The 16,151-nt window shown below is 32.3% G+C and overlaps 1 protein-coding gene across 6 annotated transcripts in view; it reads right to left on the bottom strand.

Annotated features, from left to right (window-relative positions):
* The window catches only part of PRKACB (protein kinase cAMP-activated catalytic subunit beta), a 126,836-nt gene that overhangs the window by 20,507 nt on the left and 90,178 nt on the right, over positions 1-16,151 (bottom strand). For all 6 annotated transcript variants that reach the window (XM_044238577.1, XM_044238574.1, XM_044238575.1 and 3 more), the window contains 5 exons: positions 10,514-10,612; positions 9,421-9,503; positions 6,151-6,277; positions 5,125-5,220; positions 1,788-1,910 (listed from right to left, as the gene is read on the bottom strand). In XM_044238577.1, the coding sequence (XP_044094512.1) occupies positions 1,788-1,910; positions 5,125-5,220; positions 6,151-6,277; positions 9,421-9,503; positions 10,514-10,612 (528 nt within the window). The remainder of the gene's footprint in view (positions 1-1,787; positions 1,911-5,124; positions 5,221-6,150; positions 6,278-9,420; positions 9,504-10,513; positions 10,613-16,151) is intronic.

Below are 16,151 nucleotides of genomic sequence, written 5' to 3'. Positions count from 1 at the left end.
CTGTCAACTATCATTTCTAAACCTGAACCTTGATATTGCGTGAATAATTTGACATTTAAAATACCACCCCTTCCTTTTTTAAAGGCAAAATATGTGTAGGAAGGAAGCTAACAAGCTGATTGATCATCTTTCTGTGCATTAAAAATACCAACCTGAGTTAAAATATTGTAATAGAGAAAGTACTTAATCTAATTTTCAAATGTATGTATTCCAGTGAATTAATCACTTCATTAAATACATTTTCTTTTAATTTTGATGTTACTACACCTATAGTCTTTGTAACATGGTTTCAGAATGGAAAAATATAATACATATAAAATGTAGCATAAAATAATAACAGACTTCTAAAAACTTAGAAAAAATAATTCTCATTGAAACATATATTTTTAAATGATACATCATCCAAACCACTGACAATTTTAAATACAAATACAGGATTTGAAAGACCATAATTTGATTTTTAATGACTTGAATAATTACAAAATTAAAATATTTGTCTCTAATTTGGCTTTATTTACTAGCTAGAGAGATAATAATACTTTTGTAAGGTAGATAAAGATACATTCTAGCTTGGATTTGGGTGCTGAAACAGATAGTTTTATTGCGAATGGTGCAAAAGACTTTATATTCACATAAAACAGATCCTAGAGATCACTTAATGGCAATATTCTGCTTTCATGAGTTCTACTCTAGCAGAATAGGGGAAAGGGATGAAAATAACTTTATATCTAATATGGGAAGAGATAATCTGGCAATCTGGCACCTTTAGTAAAAACAACGGTACACCAAACATCCTATTCTATTTCTAAATAAGTGAAGAAAAATATCTGTGATAAGATAAAATTTTATGTTGCTAAGGTGTTGTCAAGGTGACTCAGATTTCAACAGTTACGATTTTAGAATATATGCAGATTTAAATGTTAATACTGTATCCTGACTATTAGAGTTTGATGTGAAATAAAAACATATTCATAAGCAGTTAAAAAACTTTTAAACAATGTAATGATTGCCTGATGAAGGCCAATTCATACAAATAAAGGTACATTCATTTTAAATAAAGCAGTTTTTCTAAGTAAGTGAAATTTAGTTATGGCATCTTTGTCAGACAGTTTTATTCCTTTTATAAAGTTAAATATAAATAAAAGCAATGTGGTAAAGATTCAGGAACTTTGTAATAATCTATAATTAAATTATTCAAACTATTAGTGTAATTTTTGCATTCTTAATCTTGGTTGAGCTCTCTATATACTGGTTTTTCCTATATAAACATACCTCTGATAATGTTTGATTTATGAATTACGCTCAGTAAGAAATTAAAAATAATGAATAATTATAACAATCTGCTATAATAAAAGTTATGTGGGTGTGACCACTTTCTCTATGTCCCTCTCTCAAACTATCTTATTGTACGTTACTCACCCTCTAGTGATGACGTGAGATGATACAATTCCCACCTGATGACATGAAGTGAGGTGAATGACGTAGGTGTTGTGACATAGTGGTAGGCTATGACTGACCTTCTGATGAGAGCTCAGAAGGAGGATCACCTACTTTGGACTGTAGTTGACTGCAGATCACTGAAACTGCAGATAAGGGTAAACTACTGTATGCTTCTCTCATTCAGTGATTTTAAAGTATTTTAGTTCTCTCAATATTCTTCATATCATCTTTGGTTCTTATTCTTTCTTGAGATCTTACATAAACTACATAATGGTGTTGATCTACAAAGCTTATGCAACATTATAGAAATAATGAATGACAGAGGAATAATAAAATATCCTACTTACCTTTCCAGAAACAATCTTTTCATAAATCTGAATTGGTTGGTCTGCAAAGAATGGGGGATAGCCAGCTGCCATTTCATAGATTAACACGCCTAATGCCCACCAATCCACTGCCTTATTGTAGCCCTAAGACAAACAGCAGAAAATATTAATTATTACTTAATCTACTCAGAAGAGACTGAAGTCATAGATGATTTCAAAATGATCTTCAAGCATATGAACTTTGTTAAAGAGCAGTTGCTGAGCAGCTAGCTATTCAGGATAGAATAAAAAAATGAACAAAATATATCAGATCACATTTGAATTAAACAACAGGGAGAATTTCCAGATATTGGATCAGGAAATACTATTAAATCTTCTTCCTAAAATCATTAAGAATATTGTAGACAATATATATCCCCTAGTTAATTGGGGTAATTTAGTTGTTGCTCAACAACAGGAAAGGAGTTACTAAATTACCTTTTCAAGTCCATTCTAGGCCCATAACCTTATATATCAAGTTTTCTAGAGCATTCTTAGAAAAGCAAAGGTTTTTTAAACAAAATGGTAAATACTGGACTTCATAGTAAACAGTAGAGTTGACTTCACAATACTCTATACTGTTGATATTAGGAGATGAATATACTATGGACATTCTTATCCACTTCACAGGATCTTAATGAAAGCTACAAGTTTAATTTGGAGCCTAACAAATGTAAATATTCAAGTTTGTTCTAGTTATCCTACTGTCCTGCTTCTCATCTCTAAAAGGTACACAGAAAAAAATTACTAATTCATGGGGTTTTTGTAAGGACTTTATCAAATAAAAGGAAATAACGTACGTAAAAGTACATTGCAACCCAAATGTATAATTCTAAGGTTATTTCTAATTGCTTTTTTCCTCTCATACCAAACTTGCTAAAATTAAGAACTAGTAGTATTTATAAGAAAATAAAAATAAAATATTAGCATGTTTATATAGTTTGTTATCAATTATGATAACAAAAGACTCAATCATGGAGAGAAATGAACTGAGTTTTTGCCACATCTTTTGGTCTGCCCTCAAATTACCTTCACTGCTCCCCATACTTGAAATTTTTGTTAAAATATTAGCTTTATAAACCATTTAATTTTCAAATTATTAGCTAAAATAAACTATAATACAGAGGTTTTTTTTTAAAACTATATGTGTTTTTAAAGAAAGACTAGCATAAAAATAGCACTTTGTTTCGCTAATAGAAACGGGCGTCAACTTTGCTTTAATCAACTCACTAGTAATGCCATTTATTACAATACTTCTATTATAATGAAAGCATGTGATGTTGAGCCAGATCCTTTAGTAAACTTCGATTTTTATTTTCAGATTGTGTGCTAATGTTTATAAACATTATGCCAGATATTTTAATACCCTAGATGTAGAGAATTAAATCAATAAGAAAAACTAAATTACAATTGAAAATGGGCAAAAGACAGGAACTAATAATTCAGACACACACACCAACAAAATCCACCAAACGTCTATAAAGCATTAAAAAAAATCTAATAACCAAAGACATGAGACTTAAAATAATAAAATGTCATTTATTGCCTACTAAATTAGTAACGATTTTAAAAATAAGAATATCTAATGCTGGATAGTGTGACTGAACAGTCACTCTCACACTGCTAATAGGAGTGTAAAATGTTACAATGTTTTTGGAAAGCACTCTGGCAATATTTATGGAGAGACTTAAAAATATTCATACCCTTCGTCCCAGTAACTCTACTTCTGGGAATCTGTCCTGAAAAAATAATTTGAAATGCAGAAAAAGCTTTATGCACAAAATGTTTATGTTTATCACAGTTATTTAGAACAGCAAAATAAAAAAGAAAAAGGAATGATCTGAATATTTAGCAACAGAAGAATGGCAACTTTTTCATACATTTGCAAATAAGCCATTAGAATGATGTTTGCATGCTTGTTATCATTCAAGTGAAAAAAGCTGAGTACAAACTATACATTCACTATATCTCAACTATGATAACATGCACAGAAAAATATATTAAAAAGTATTTTTAAAAAAGGCTATCTCTGGATGGTGAGTTGACAGGTTTTTTGGGTTGTTTCTTTTTATTTTTCTCCCCTTTCCAGATTTTGTGCAATGAACATCATTACTTTTATAATATATCCACATTTTTTAAAGTTTTGGTGCTTATTCTGTCATCATATTGTTAAATGTTCTCACAGAAGAAATGTGTTAACAGCAATGATATTTAGATTACAAAAGACTGAAGTTATAGATGATTTAAATTATAAAGATAATGAGAGGAAAGTTGAATGAGGTCATTTTATTCTATTCTTATATTTAGGTATATATAGGTTAGCCAAATTTCAATTATTCAGGGGTCGTTCTCCAGTTTGTAAATATTAAGGCATGTGTGCTGTCCCTTTCTCTTTTCTTGGCATTATTTGTGTTCAGTCATTGTTAATTTCTCCTTTCTAGCTTTCCCAGCATAGGGATGGCAGAACAGAAACCATCCTTTTAGATAATGATACAAATTTCTCTCACGACATCTACACTGCTTTGAAAAGTAAAACTATCTTTAAAAAGGCTATTCAATATCTATGGTATTCCTGTTTAAAATAAAAAGAACTCTGCTTACATTTCTTTCATTTAAGTGGTAAAGTTGAAATAGAAGAAGAATTGAGAACTAGTACCTATCATTTTTACATTTGCCTTGTGGGATAACACATGCAAAAGTTTCCCACACTCCTGTTACTGGGAATAATTATGAAAAGGCTATGTTTTTTGTTTCAAAACATGGACTTTTCCTTTTCTTTTTACTACGTCTATATGATATGATGTGTGGTAATCTATTCCTCAGTCTATGTAAATCAAACCATGATGCTGTATGCCTTAAATTTATACAGTGATTTATGGCACTTAGTCTCAGTAAAATTGGAAGAAAAAACATGAATCTAGAGGTTAGATTTATTCACATTATATTTTTTGAAGTAGCATTGACATACAGTATTACTTGCAGGTGGACAACACAGTGATTCTACATTTTATATGTATTATGAAATGATTACCATGATTAATCTAGTTACCATGTGCCACAATACAAAGTTATCATTGACCATGAGTTATTATTGACTATATTTCCTATGCTCTACCATACTCTTTCTCTTAGATCCAGAGTTAAAATAGAGAGGTTACTGGATTAGTGGTAGATTGTAATTATTATTTTAGTAATTAGACAAATTCATAATTTAGATGAGATAGAAGTTTAATATTAGATCAGTAAACTCTTTTTTAAAAGTCTACAGTGATGCATGCCTTATATTTTTACTTCTTGCTTAATGGGATTATAAATATACCTTGCTGAGGATGATCTCTGGAGCCAAATATTCTGGAGTGCCACATAATGTCCAAGTTCTGCCTTTAACTCTTTTGGCAAACCCGAAGTCTGTAACCTATGAAAGAAAAAAACAAACAAACAAACTTGTGAACATTCATGAATTCACAATAAATGTATTTATCATACTTAAGTTGAAAGTTAAAAATCAGGGTTAAAATTAAAACCATGGGAAAAAAATTAAGTCAATGTAATTGAGACTAATCCATGCAGGCCACTATTAGTGAATGAAGGTTCATTCTGGAGAACTTTTCCCCGACTCAAACAAAGAAATAAACATCAAAAAAGGTAACACTAGATAGTTTTAACAAAAATGAAGCAGTGCCGAAAGTGTTCCTTGAGTCCAGGATATCCTCTGCCATGAATTATGTCATTAGAAGTGCAAAAGCATCAATAGGAGAACCTATTGGTAACTGTGTAAAAAGGGATGCTCTCACTCTACTGATAGAAGCACAGAAAGAAAACACCTCCACTAGATCAGTACTGGAAGCCAGGGCCCTTTGGCAGCTGCAGTGTAGTGTTAAAGGAGCAAAGACTCTGGCGACAGGCTGGTTTCAAATTCTGACACTACTGCCCATGTGACCTGCTGTGCCTTAATTTTGTTAGCCTTGAAATGAGGATAACAGCAGTACTTAACTTTATAAGGTTATCAAAGGACTAAAAAAGATGATACATGTAAAACACTTGGAATAATGCCTGGCACTAAAGGAGAACTCACAAATTTAGCTATTCTATATATTTCTGTATGTAGGAGCCTGTGTTCTGTTCACAGCTACAGACTATGGGAGGTATAAACAGGTTCTATTCTTGATGGGATTTTAGGTCTCTGTAATAGTGGCAGAATCATGAGCTCAATTTAAGCTATTAGGAAGAAGTAATTGTCTCGCTCAAGGAAAAAAAAATCCAATATTGGTAGTTGAGGTTAAATACATACAACTTTCACCTAGTATATTCTCAAATACATTATATAAATGTGTTCAAGTCATACCTGGATATACCCTTGGTGGTCAATTAAGAGATTTTCAGGTTTTAGATCTCTGTAGATGAGGTCTAGTGAATGGAGGTACTCGAATGTTAGCACTATCTGAGCTGCATAGAACCGTGCATGGGGTTCACTACAAAGAAAAAAAACATTGATTTTTCTATAAAATGAGTTAACACATGGTAATTAGTAGATTATATAAAAAATTAATATAGGATAGAGATATTTTAGAAGCAAAAAGAAATTTTTTCTTTTAAACATATATAAACAATCTTGTTAGTTTCTGAATATTTACTAAACCTCTGAATTATTTTCAAATAATAATACTTTTTAATATACTTAGGAAGCAGCATATATTGAAGAAAAATATAACTCTAAAATAGTCATCTTATTTTAAATTATTATTGGCCACATTAGAAGATATTGATGTCTTTATACTTATATCTGACCTTGAGAATGACTGAAAAGCAAATGTGTCAAGTACATGGTTTATCTGGGCATTGTTACTGTTGATAGGCTCTGTCTACCTTTCTCAGAAATTTAAGTGCTTAAAGAATTTCACAGAAATAAACACAGAAGTTGTTTAACTGAATTAATCTGAAGACTAATGCCATTTCACCCACACTATTCCTATTACAAAAATAATACAATCTCATTATAAAAAAAATCATAAAACATTGATGAAGAATAAAGAGCACCCATAATGCTATCCAGAAACCATAGATACAATCCTAGTGTCTGAATTTCCAAATCTTTTACTATCCATGTTTAGACAGATATATAAACATAGGTGTAACTAGTATGTGTAAACATGTACAGTTCTTGTATGCACAAATTAGATCAATTGATAGATCACTGTAATGTTGATGCTACATTCTGAGTATTACTCCAAAGGATGTACTGATTTTCTAATTTGAGTTTCTATTTCATCTGCTAGTGTATACAATGAATTCTGCTAAATGGCCTGATAAACTACAATGACTTTCAGATTTATGTCCTCAATAAATAACATGAACTATGAATAGAATTTCCCTCAAGATGGCTGGCATTAATTTGATCTCTCAGCACCAGAAATAGAAATTCCAAAAAAGATTATATATACTGCTCCTTTTGCCTGTCACTATATTTCCTAGGTTCTAGCCTGATACATATCAGATGCTTAGGAAATATTTGTTGAATAAATGAATATGTAAAGAAAAATACTTTTAGGGGAAAATATTTTATAATACCTTTAGAGTTCCAGCCCCATCTCAAGACTGTAAAATCTGTATCATACATTGTATGACAAGGAATGGGGGGGAGGGACATTTTAAAGGGAAACTGGAAGAATCATCCTTGTCATTGAAACATCCCTCACTTTGGAAACATTTGACTTGCAAGGTCCCCTCCAATTTTCCATGCATCTGTAAATATAAGATGCACTTAGTACCTTATAAATAAATATAAATTTATCAGAATATAAGATGCACTAAGCATTTTATATTTATTTCCACACACTGATATTTGAATGGAGGAACATGAACATTACATAGATCTGTAATCAAATTGTTAAAGGATGAAAGCAAAATATTCTGAAATATTTTGAAATATTCTGAAATATTTCCGAATATGCTGAAACAGCTTTAAGCCATGCTCAACAATATTGTTAAGCCATGCTCAACAAGAACTCAGTATTCTTGTCGCCTCAAAGTTTCTAAGATAGGAGTTAGTAACCTCTTAAGCATACATGCAGTACAAGTGAAAGATCAGAAAAGACAGTGTCTCAGTGTGAATTATTGAAATCAACTTGTTTTTCCTCCTAGTACCAAGTATTAAAGAAATACGAGTGTGGGGAGTTGCAAAGGAAAGAAGTTAGTAATTATAAAAAATGAACAAAATAGTTTTTGAAGACAGGTTTAGGTGTAGTGCTTCAGTGTACAACTTTGAATTATCAAAGGGCAATCTGAGGATTTTGGGTCTTTGTGGACAAGAGTAGTAGGAGAGAGGAAAATCGGTGAAAGGAATCATTAAAAATAAACAGAAGTTGCTTTGCATTAGCAAAGCAAAACATATTAGGTGCCTTATCATATTAGGTCAATAAATGTATTTTGGCTTAGGCCTCAGGTAACTAAAATAACTCTAATGTTGGCCCATAATTGAATATGATCTTGTGATAATCTGAATCAATCTTCATCTTTTTCTGAATCAGATTACCATCAGCCCAGTTTGAACTCCTGCACACACTTTCATCATGATGACATATAATGGGCTAAATGAAGCTGGACCTGCTCTGGGTTTCAGCTTCATTCTGTTAGTGATTTCTAATAAACAGTAGTAGCTTACAAACTATTACACACAGGTAAGGTTAACAGAATCTATTTTTAAAATTGTGTAGTCTTTTCAGTGATAACCTAATGATAAGGCATAAACTCTGTTTTAAAGATTTTATTTACTTATTTATTTGAGAGAGAGAGAACACAAGCAGGGGGAGCAGCAGGCAGAAGGAGAGGAAGAAGCAGACTCCCTACTGAGCAGAGTGTCCGATGTGGGGCTTGATCCCAGGACCCTGAGACCATGACCTGACCCAAAGGCAGACATTTAACTGACTGAGCCATCCAGATGGCCAAATTACATGTATATATTTAAAACTCAATATAGCAACAACTTTAAGGAGAATTAAATTTGTTTGAAACAAACTTTCATAATCTCATCACTATGATACTGTTATTATCTTTTCTAGGTACTCCCTTACTTATCTTCATCTTTATGCAAACCTCTTTCCCAGAGTTGTATTAATATTTGTTCAATTAATATTGGTATGTTTAAATTAAATTTTGTGTGTTCTAGAAATTCTTTAAATAATGGACCTTCATAATACCTACCAAGGGTAGAATATTTACAATGGTATCATGGTGCTTTCATTTTAATTTTTTTAAAGGTTTTTAAAATTTGAGAGAGAGAGAAAGAGAGAGAGAGCACACACGAGTTGGGGGTGGGGTGGGCTGGGGTGGGACAGAGGGAAAGGGGGAAGCAGACATAGGCTCCATCCCAGGACCCTGGGATCATGACCTGAGCAGACGCTTAACTGACTGAGCCACACAGTACTCTTTTCATTTGATTTTTTTTAAAACTCAGTATGGTGTGGCCTTTTATTAATGTTTCTACATAATTTCTTCATATAGCTAACATATTACTAAGTAAAAATAAATAAATTTTTAGCATTGACAAAACTTAAAAAATTGGTTTTAAACAAACACACAGAATATAAAGATTTGAGGAGGGTAAAATATTAATTACCTGAACCTTCCAATTCTTCTTAGATGTGAAAACATTTCACCCCCAGGGACATATTCCATAACCATGTATAAATTAGAATTATCCTATGAACAAATAAAAAGAATAAATAAAAATTATAAAACCTAGATTATTTCAAGAAAAATTTTTAAGATAATACCATGTCAAATTAGAAAAAGACAAATTTGAAATCCACCCGAGAGGTTACTAACATTGGGAAATAGAGAATAAATGGAAGATGCTCTCATTTTTCAACAATGGGGAATTCATTTTTATTTTCTCCTAGTATTCCTGACACAAGTTAGTCTGGGATTTTTGCTGTTCCTGTCCTTGCAGGGAACACTAACTTTTGAACAATTAGACACTGAGGCAATGACTTAATGCTATAGTGTATGCAAAGGAATAACAGTTAAAATAACAATTTGCAAAACTAATAATGTTTACATTTTATGTACTAAATTAGGTCAGAGAGATTAATGATTTTTAACATCATCCTAAATACACAAAAGTTCATTTGATTTAAAGAATAAAGGAGAAAAAGGAAAAAATGTTAAAATGGTTTATATGAATTAATATTGCAGAGATGCCAAGAATCCTTCTAAAGAGCTGAAAAGCTGCCAACTTCAAGAATAAATCTTGTGCAACCTTATGAGATACCTGAATGGAAGGCCAAAGACTGTTCTGCCTTGTATAAATGGAAAGACTAGAACAAATTACTAAGGAAAATAAGATGGTACAATTGTATCAGAAAAGGTTTAAAAGGAACATATGTGGTCATTTGCATGAGTTTAAGAACTGCTTAATAAGATATTTCTATGGATTCTGATAAACTGAAATATTTGAATTTATAATACCATCTCATGAGAAGTTACATATTACCTTTAAAAATCTCCCTAGGGAGAGCCAAAACCTTGTCAAATGTTAACCTAAGTTTATAAGCACAATAGGATTTAATTATGTAAAATCTAAATATATTACTTTTTTTGTTTATTCATATTCTCCAGGTTTAACATTTGGCTTAGAATCTTATCACAGTTTCATATTTTTAAAAATATATGAGGGTAAAAATATTTTATTTGAATATTGTAAAATCTACCTTAAAAGCGTACTCCAGTCGAACAAGAAAAGGAAAATTCACCGCCTGTAATATTCTTTTCTCATTCAAGGTGTGCTCTATTTGCTTCAGCTTAACAACCTGTGATTGAGAGATAAATATATTTAACGTACTTAAACAGAATTTAAAACTCACTATAATTTTAAAAGAAAAAACTTAAAATGTTTTTCATGTAATAATGAGCTTGGATAAGCAAATAACTAAGTTGAATATGGGTGATAATAACCACCAATGAGGTTTCTCAGATTCAAATGAAATACCTAACAGAAGATTTAAAATTTGGTCTTATGAAGGTCAATTATGATTTTCAGTCAAGAAGTAAAAGCTAAGAAGAAACAGACTTCTAATGCAGTACTTAAAAAACTGGTATGTGAAAATACTTAGCTCCTAATGACTTATATAGTCAGTCCACTAAAGTAGTTGGTACAAATCACTACAATAAGTTGGTATTGATTTTAGGTCTTCAGAAGATCAGCAAGGAAATTAAGGATTTAAGAAAAGCCAATAACTGAAAAACAGTGGGTAAAAAGGAGCAATCTGTTCATTTCCTAATACCTGAATAAATACAAGATTAAATTCTAAAAATTTAATTTGTGCAGTCACAAGAGAGGACACACAAAATATCGGCAAAAACCCAACTATGTCTTATAACAAATAGGTCATTTAGAATTAATCAAGGCTACTCTGGATTGTCTACTCAATCAAATACATAGCAGAAGAAAGTAACTTATCTTCTTAAAGACTATGTTTCTATCCCACATTGATTCTATTTTTAATTTAAGAAGAGGTGACCTTAGGGAGATATAAGTAATTGTCCAGTATATGTGCAAATCATTAGAATGCAGCATTCTTTCTTGCTAGAGGATTATTGTCAGTGAATTCAAGAAGTTGAACATAAATGAGAAAGGTAAATATACCATCCAGTTATTAGCATATACAATTATAGTATAAAAATAATACTGAGCAAAGAATACTTGACTCAGAGTCAGAAGATCTGTATTCTAATCTAGGCCTTCTAATCAAGTAGTTTTGTGATTTTGGAGATGTTATTTCAACCCTTAGGATTTTGGTTTTTTTAACTGCAATATGAAGTGGTCGGACCAATTCTGTTCAAATAACAGTTACGTAACTAATTAGTCCATACTTACTACAACAAATTATGCAACATTAGCTGGAAGATTACTATTGCTTTATATTTACTTTAAAAAATAGATTTTTAAAAATTTATTATTTATTTTATTATTCTTTTTTTAACAGTTTCAGGTTCACAGAATTGAACAGAAGATACAGGGATTTTCCAAGAGAATCCCCTCCCCACACAGGCATAGCCTCCCACAATATCAACATCCCCCCTGACCAGAGTGATACATTTGTTACAAGTGATGAACTTACACTGACACATCTCTCCGTGTTGTATATTCTGTGGGTTTGGACAAATGTAGAATGACATGTGTACACCATTATAATACCATACCAAGTACTTTCACTGTCCTAAAATTTCTGTGTTTCACTTAATCATCCGTTCCTCCCTACTAACCACAGGCAATCACTGATCTTTTTACTATCTTCCTAGTTTTGCCTTTCGTAGAATGTCATATAGTTGGAATCACAGACTATATAGCCTTTTCAAACTGGCTTCTTTCACTTAGTAATGGCTTGATAGTTCATGTCTTTTGAGTGATGAATAATACTTCATTGTCTAGACGTAACATATGCTTATCTCTATATATTTTGATATAGTAGGCTTCTAGTTAGGCATTGATAATATGAAATAAGTAATATGTAATAAGTAAACAAGTAATATGAAATAAGTAATAAAAACTGTAATAGAAAGGCTTTCTGCATTATATCTCTAAGCCAACTATACATATGTAGGGCATAACAATTAGAAATAAATGATACATGATATATATATATGATAAATGAACTGGCAAAGCACAAATGCCCAGTTAATTTTTAAGTTAATTTAAAAAGTTAACTAATTAAGATCTAATTTATTAAGTTTTCATACTACTACATAAAAGGCATAATAATGCAACTGAGATAAAGACAAGGAAGTGTCTGCCTTAATGCTGCATAAAATCTACTTAGAACTAGAGGCTATTCTGCTAAGCGAAATAAGTCAGTCAGGGAAAGACAATTATCATGTGATCTCACTGATATGCAGAATTAAAGAAACAAGGCAGAGAATCACAGGAGAAGAGAGGAAAAAATGAAACAAGATGAAACCAGAGAGGGAGACAAACCATAAGAGACCCTTAATCTCAGGCAACAAACTGAGGTTTTCTCAGTGAAGGAGGGTGGGGGCGATAGGGTGGCTGGTGATGGAAACTGGGGAGGGCATGTGCTCTGGTGAGCGCTGTGAATTGTGTAAGACTGATGAATCACAGACCTGTATCCCTGAAACAAATAATACATTATATGTTAATTTTAAAAATCTATTTGGAAGTATGGCATATGAATATGTGAATATTAATATGCAAATAGTTGCCAATTATAATGTTGTAAGTGTTCAGACAAAAAAATGTTTATGTTAGGCCCAATACATAATCTAATTCCAGATTCTTCATCTATAAAACGTTGATAATAATACTTTAAAGGTGACTGTGTCACATAATGCATGTGAAGTGATTAACACAGTGCCAAGCACAAAGTAAAAGCTCAAAAAAATATGAACTGTTATTAAAATCTATTAAAAAGGATGAGCGTTCATCTGAGCCTTACAGATGAATAGATAACACAGATTAGGAAAAGACAGAGGAGATAGTGTGGTCAGGGTTAATATCCAGAACCATTACCTGAAGGGGGCAATACACAAAGATAAGTCTGAATGCTAGTTTTATCTGACAAAAGCTTAGGACAGTGTTTCTCAAGATTTGGTATTTAAGAAAATACCCTTAAATGCAGAGAAAAAAATAACAAGTAACCCTGGGGGTTTAGTCCATGCTTTATTTTCAACATGCATATAAAATCTATATTTACTTTTTAATATTTCTGTTGGCTTAAATATGTATATTTAAAAGTATTTACAAATGATTACTTATTGGCTAATTTTCTTTTAGCCAAATACTTGAGGAGTTTTTTGATAAGGAAGATGGGCTCTATATCATCACATACTCCTGCAGCCCACCCAGCATGGCACGTATACTCCTGAGGAGTCAAGTTTCAATCAGAGAAGTAGAGTATAGAGGACATGCAGGGGAACAGTGTGAAATAAGACTATGGTAGAGTATGGAAGATAGTTATGAAGAATTTGGAAGTAGGATGCAGAGTTCTGCTTGTATTGAATTAGTATTAGGAAGCTTTTTGAGCGAGTAAATAAAATTACATGATATGGTAAGAAAAACTTTTTTGGCAGTGAGGAAGGTGAATTAATAGAAGGTGCAAAGTCTGGGGTTGTGGAAATTAAGATGTTATTGTGAAAACCCAGTTAACATTAATGAGGGACCAACCAAACTAGGTGATGGTAGAAAGGATCTTAGGAGTTACAAATACATTTCAAAGGAAAAATTAAGAAGCATAGGCACAGTCTACGGCGATACCACCGTGAACGCACCTGATCTCTGATCTCGGAGGCTAAGCAGGGTCATGCCTGGTTAGTACTTGGATGGGAGAAACATAGGCACAGAAATCAGACCAACCTAGCCAAATTCTTAGTTTATCTTACTAGCCGTTTTGATATTGGAAAAACTACTTGAATAGAAAGGTCACTGCCGTAAAAAGGAGATTAATGTCATGCAAAGTTGTGAAGATTCACTGATACAGTAAATATGAAGTTCCTAGCAATGCTTGACAATCGTATGGAATGAAGAAATCAATTTCCTTAATTTCTGTACTGATATTTTCCTCTTAACCCATATACCCTAAGATAGGAGAAGCCAAAATTGAAAGGCTTGTAACTTCATTAACAGAAAAGAAGGTGGATCATGGAGTGTTATTTTATTACTTATCTTTATCAAATTCAAATAAATAAACTTGAAAAGTTTCAGAATATAAAGTCTTTGTCCTAATTATGAATGGATTCAGAGCATTGCCATAGCAGATATGACTTAGGGTGGCAAATACTCTCTTTTCATGATTTATCTAAGGGGTAACCTTCTTAGTAATTTACTTAACAAGTCACTGCCTTGTTAAGAAAAAAAAAAAAGAATTAAAAACTTCTTCCCTAAATACTTTAAATGTAAAAATGGCATATTATGTAATCCCTTTAATATTTTATGACTAAAGCACAATCTATTAATTCCTTAAGAAAGATAGCAAAATATTAGGGCCTATCCAGATAATAACACTTTAATGACAGATTTAATAAAGAATATTTCATTCAAATCAGAATTTTGAAGCATTTTGTGTGTTACCAGTACAAGTGTACAAGTCACTTACTCTCTCTGAGACCCAATGACCTCATCTAGAAAATTAGAGCAAGGACTAGTCAGTCTCTAAGAGCTCTGTGCTCAGATTGTACAAATTAGGGGTACAGGGCTCAAAGATGAATCGAAGCTTGGACAGAGTCCAGAGGGAGAGGGTATAAAACATGAAAACAAGAAAAGGGGATAGTCAGAGATTGAGATTAGCAATCTTTAAAGAGTAAACAGGAAAATGCCTCTAAAAAAGAAGAGCCCAGAGGAGTGAGCATAATTAGAAGAACAAAGGGTGTCAGAAGTCCAGGGACAAGACAGTTTCAAGGGAGTGGTCAGCACAGTCATAGGTTCTATAATGTCATATAAGATGAGAAAAAGAGGGCGCCTGGATGGCTCAGTGGGTTAAAGCGTCTGCCTTAGGCTCAGCTCATGATCCCAGGGTCCTGGGACGTAGCCCGGAATCCGGGCTCTCTGCTCAGCAGGGAGCCTGCTTCCCTTCCTCTCTCTCTGCCTGCCTCTCTGCCTACCTGTTATCTCTGTCTGTCAAATAAATAAATAAAAATCGTTTAAAAAAATGAGTAAAAAGAGGCCACTGGTTTTATTGATTAGGACACTGGATTGGTGACCCTTGCAGAGCCATTTTAGTGGAATAGCAAGAGGAAGGAGATAAATAAGGAGACAGTTAAATTATCATGGGTTAAAGACTTAAGAGGAAGTGACTTAGTGGATAGAATGATTAAACTATTTTTTCAGGAAGCATGGTTAAAAAGGTTATATGAAAAAGGGTAGTAGACAAAGATACACAACTAAAAATGTGTATGGGTGTTTTTAATTTTAGAGAGATGTAAGTCATTACTCTTTCATGTTGGAGGTTAAATTTGTTTTTGTTTTAAAGCACTTTTTGGACTGAACTTCAGACCAGTCGAATGCTGTGCTGTCCAACATGATAGCCACACTAACATGTGATTATTTATCACTTGAATTGTGGCTAACCTAGATGGAGATGTACTGTAAGTGTGATATATACATCAGCTATTGAAGACTCAATATGAAGAAAGTAAAATGTCTCCATTTTTATGCTAATTACATGTTGCAATGACAATATTTTAGATACACTGAGCTAAATAAAATCTATTAAGATTGATTTCAACTATTTCTTCTTACTTTTTAAATGTGGCTATTAAAAAATTTAAAATTACTTAAGTGGCTCACAGTCTATTTCTATTGGATAGCATCAGTCTAGCCACTATCTGTATCCCTGA

The sequence above is a fragment of the Neovison vison genome, chromosome 2 (genome assembly GCF_020171115.1).
Source record: "Neovison vison isolate M4711 chromosome 2, ASM_NN_V1, whole genome shotgun sequence".
Lineage (NCBI taxonomy): Eukaryota > Metazoa > Chordata > Mammalia > Carnivora > Mustelidae > Neogale > Neogale vison.
The sequence above is the reverse complement of the archived record's forward strand: the minus strand, read 5'-3'. Positions and strand labels throughout refer to the sequence as shown.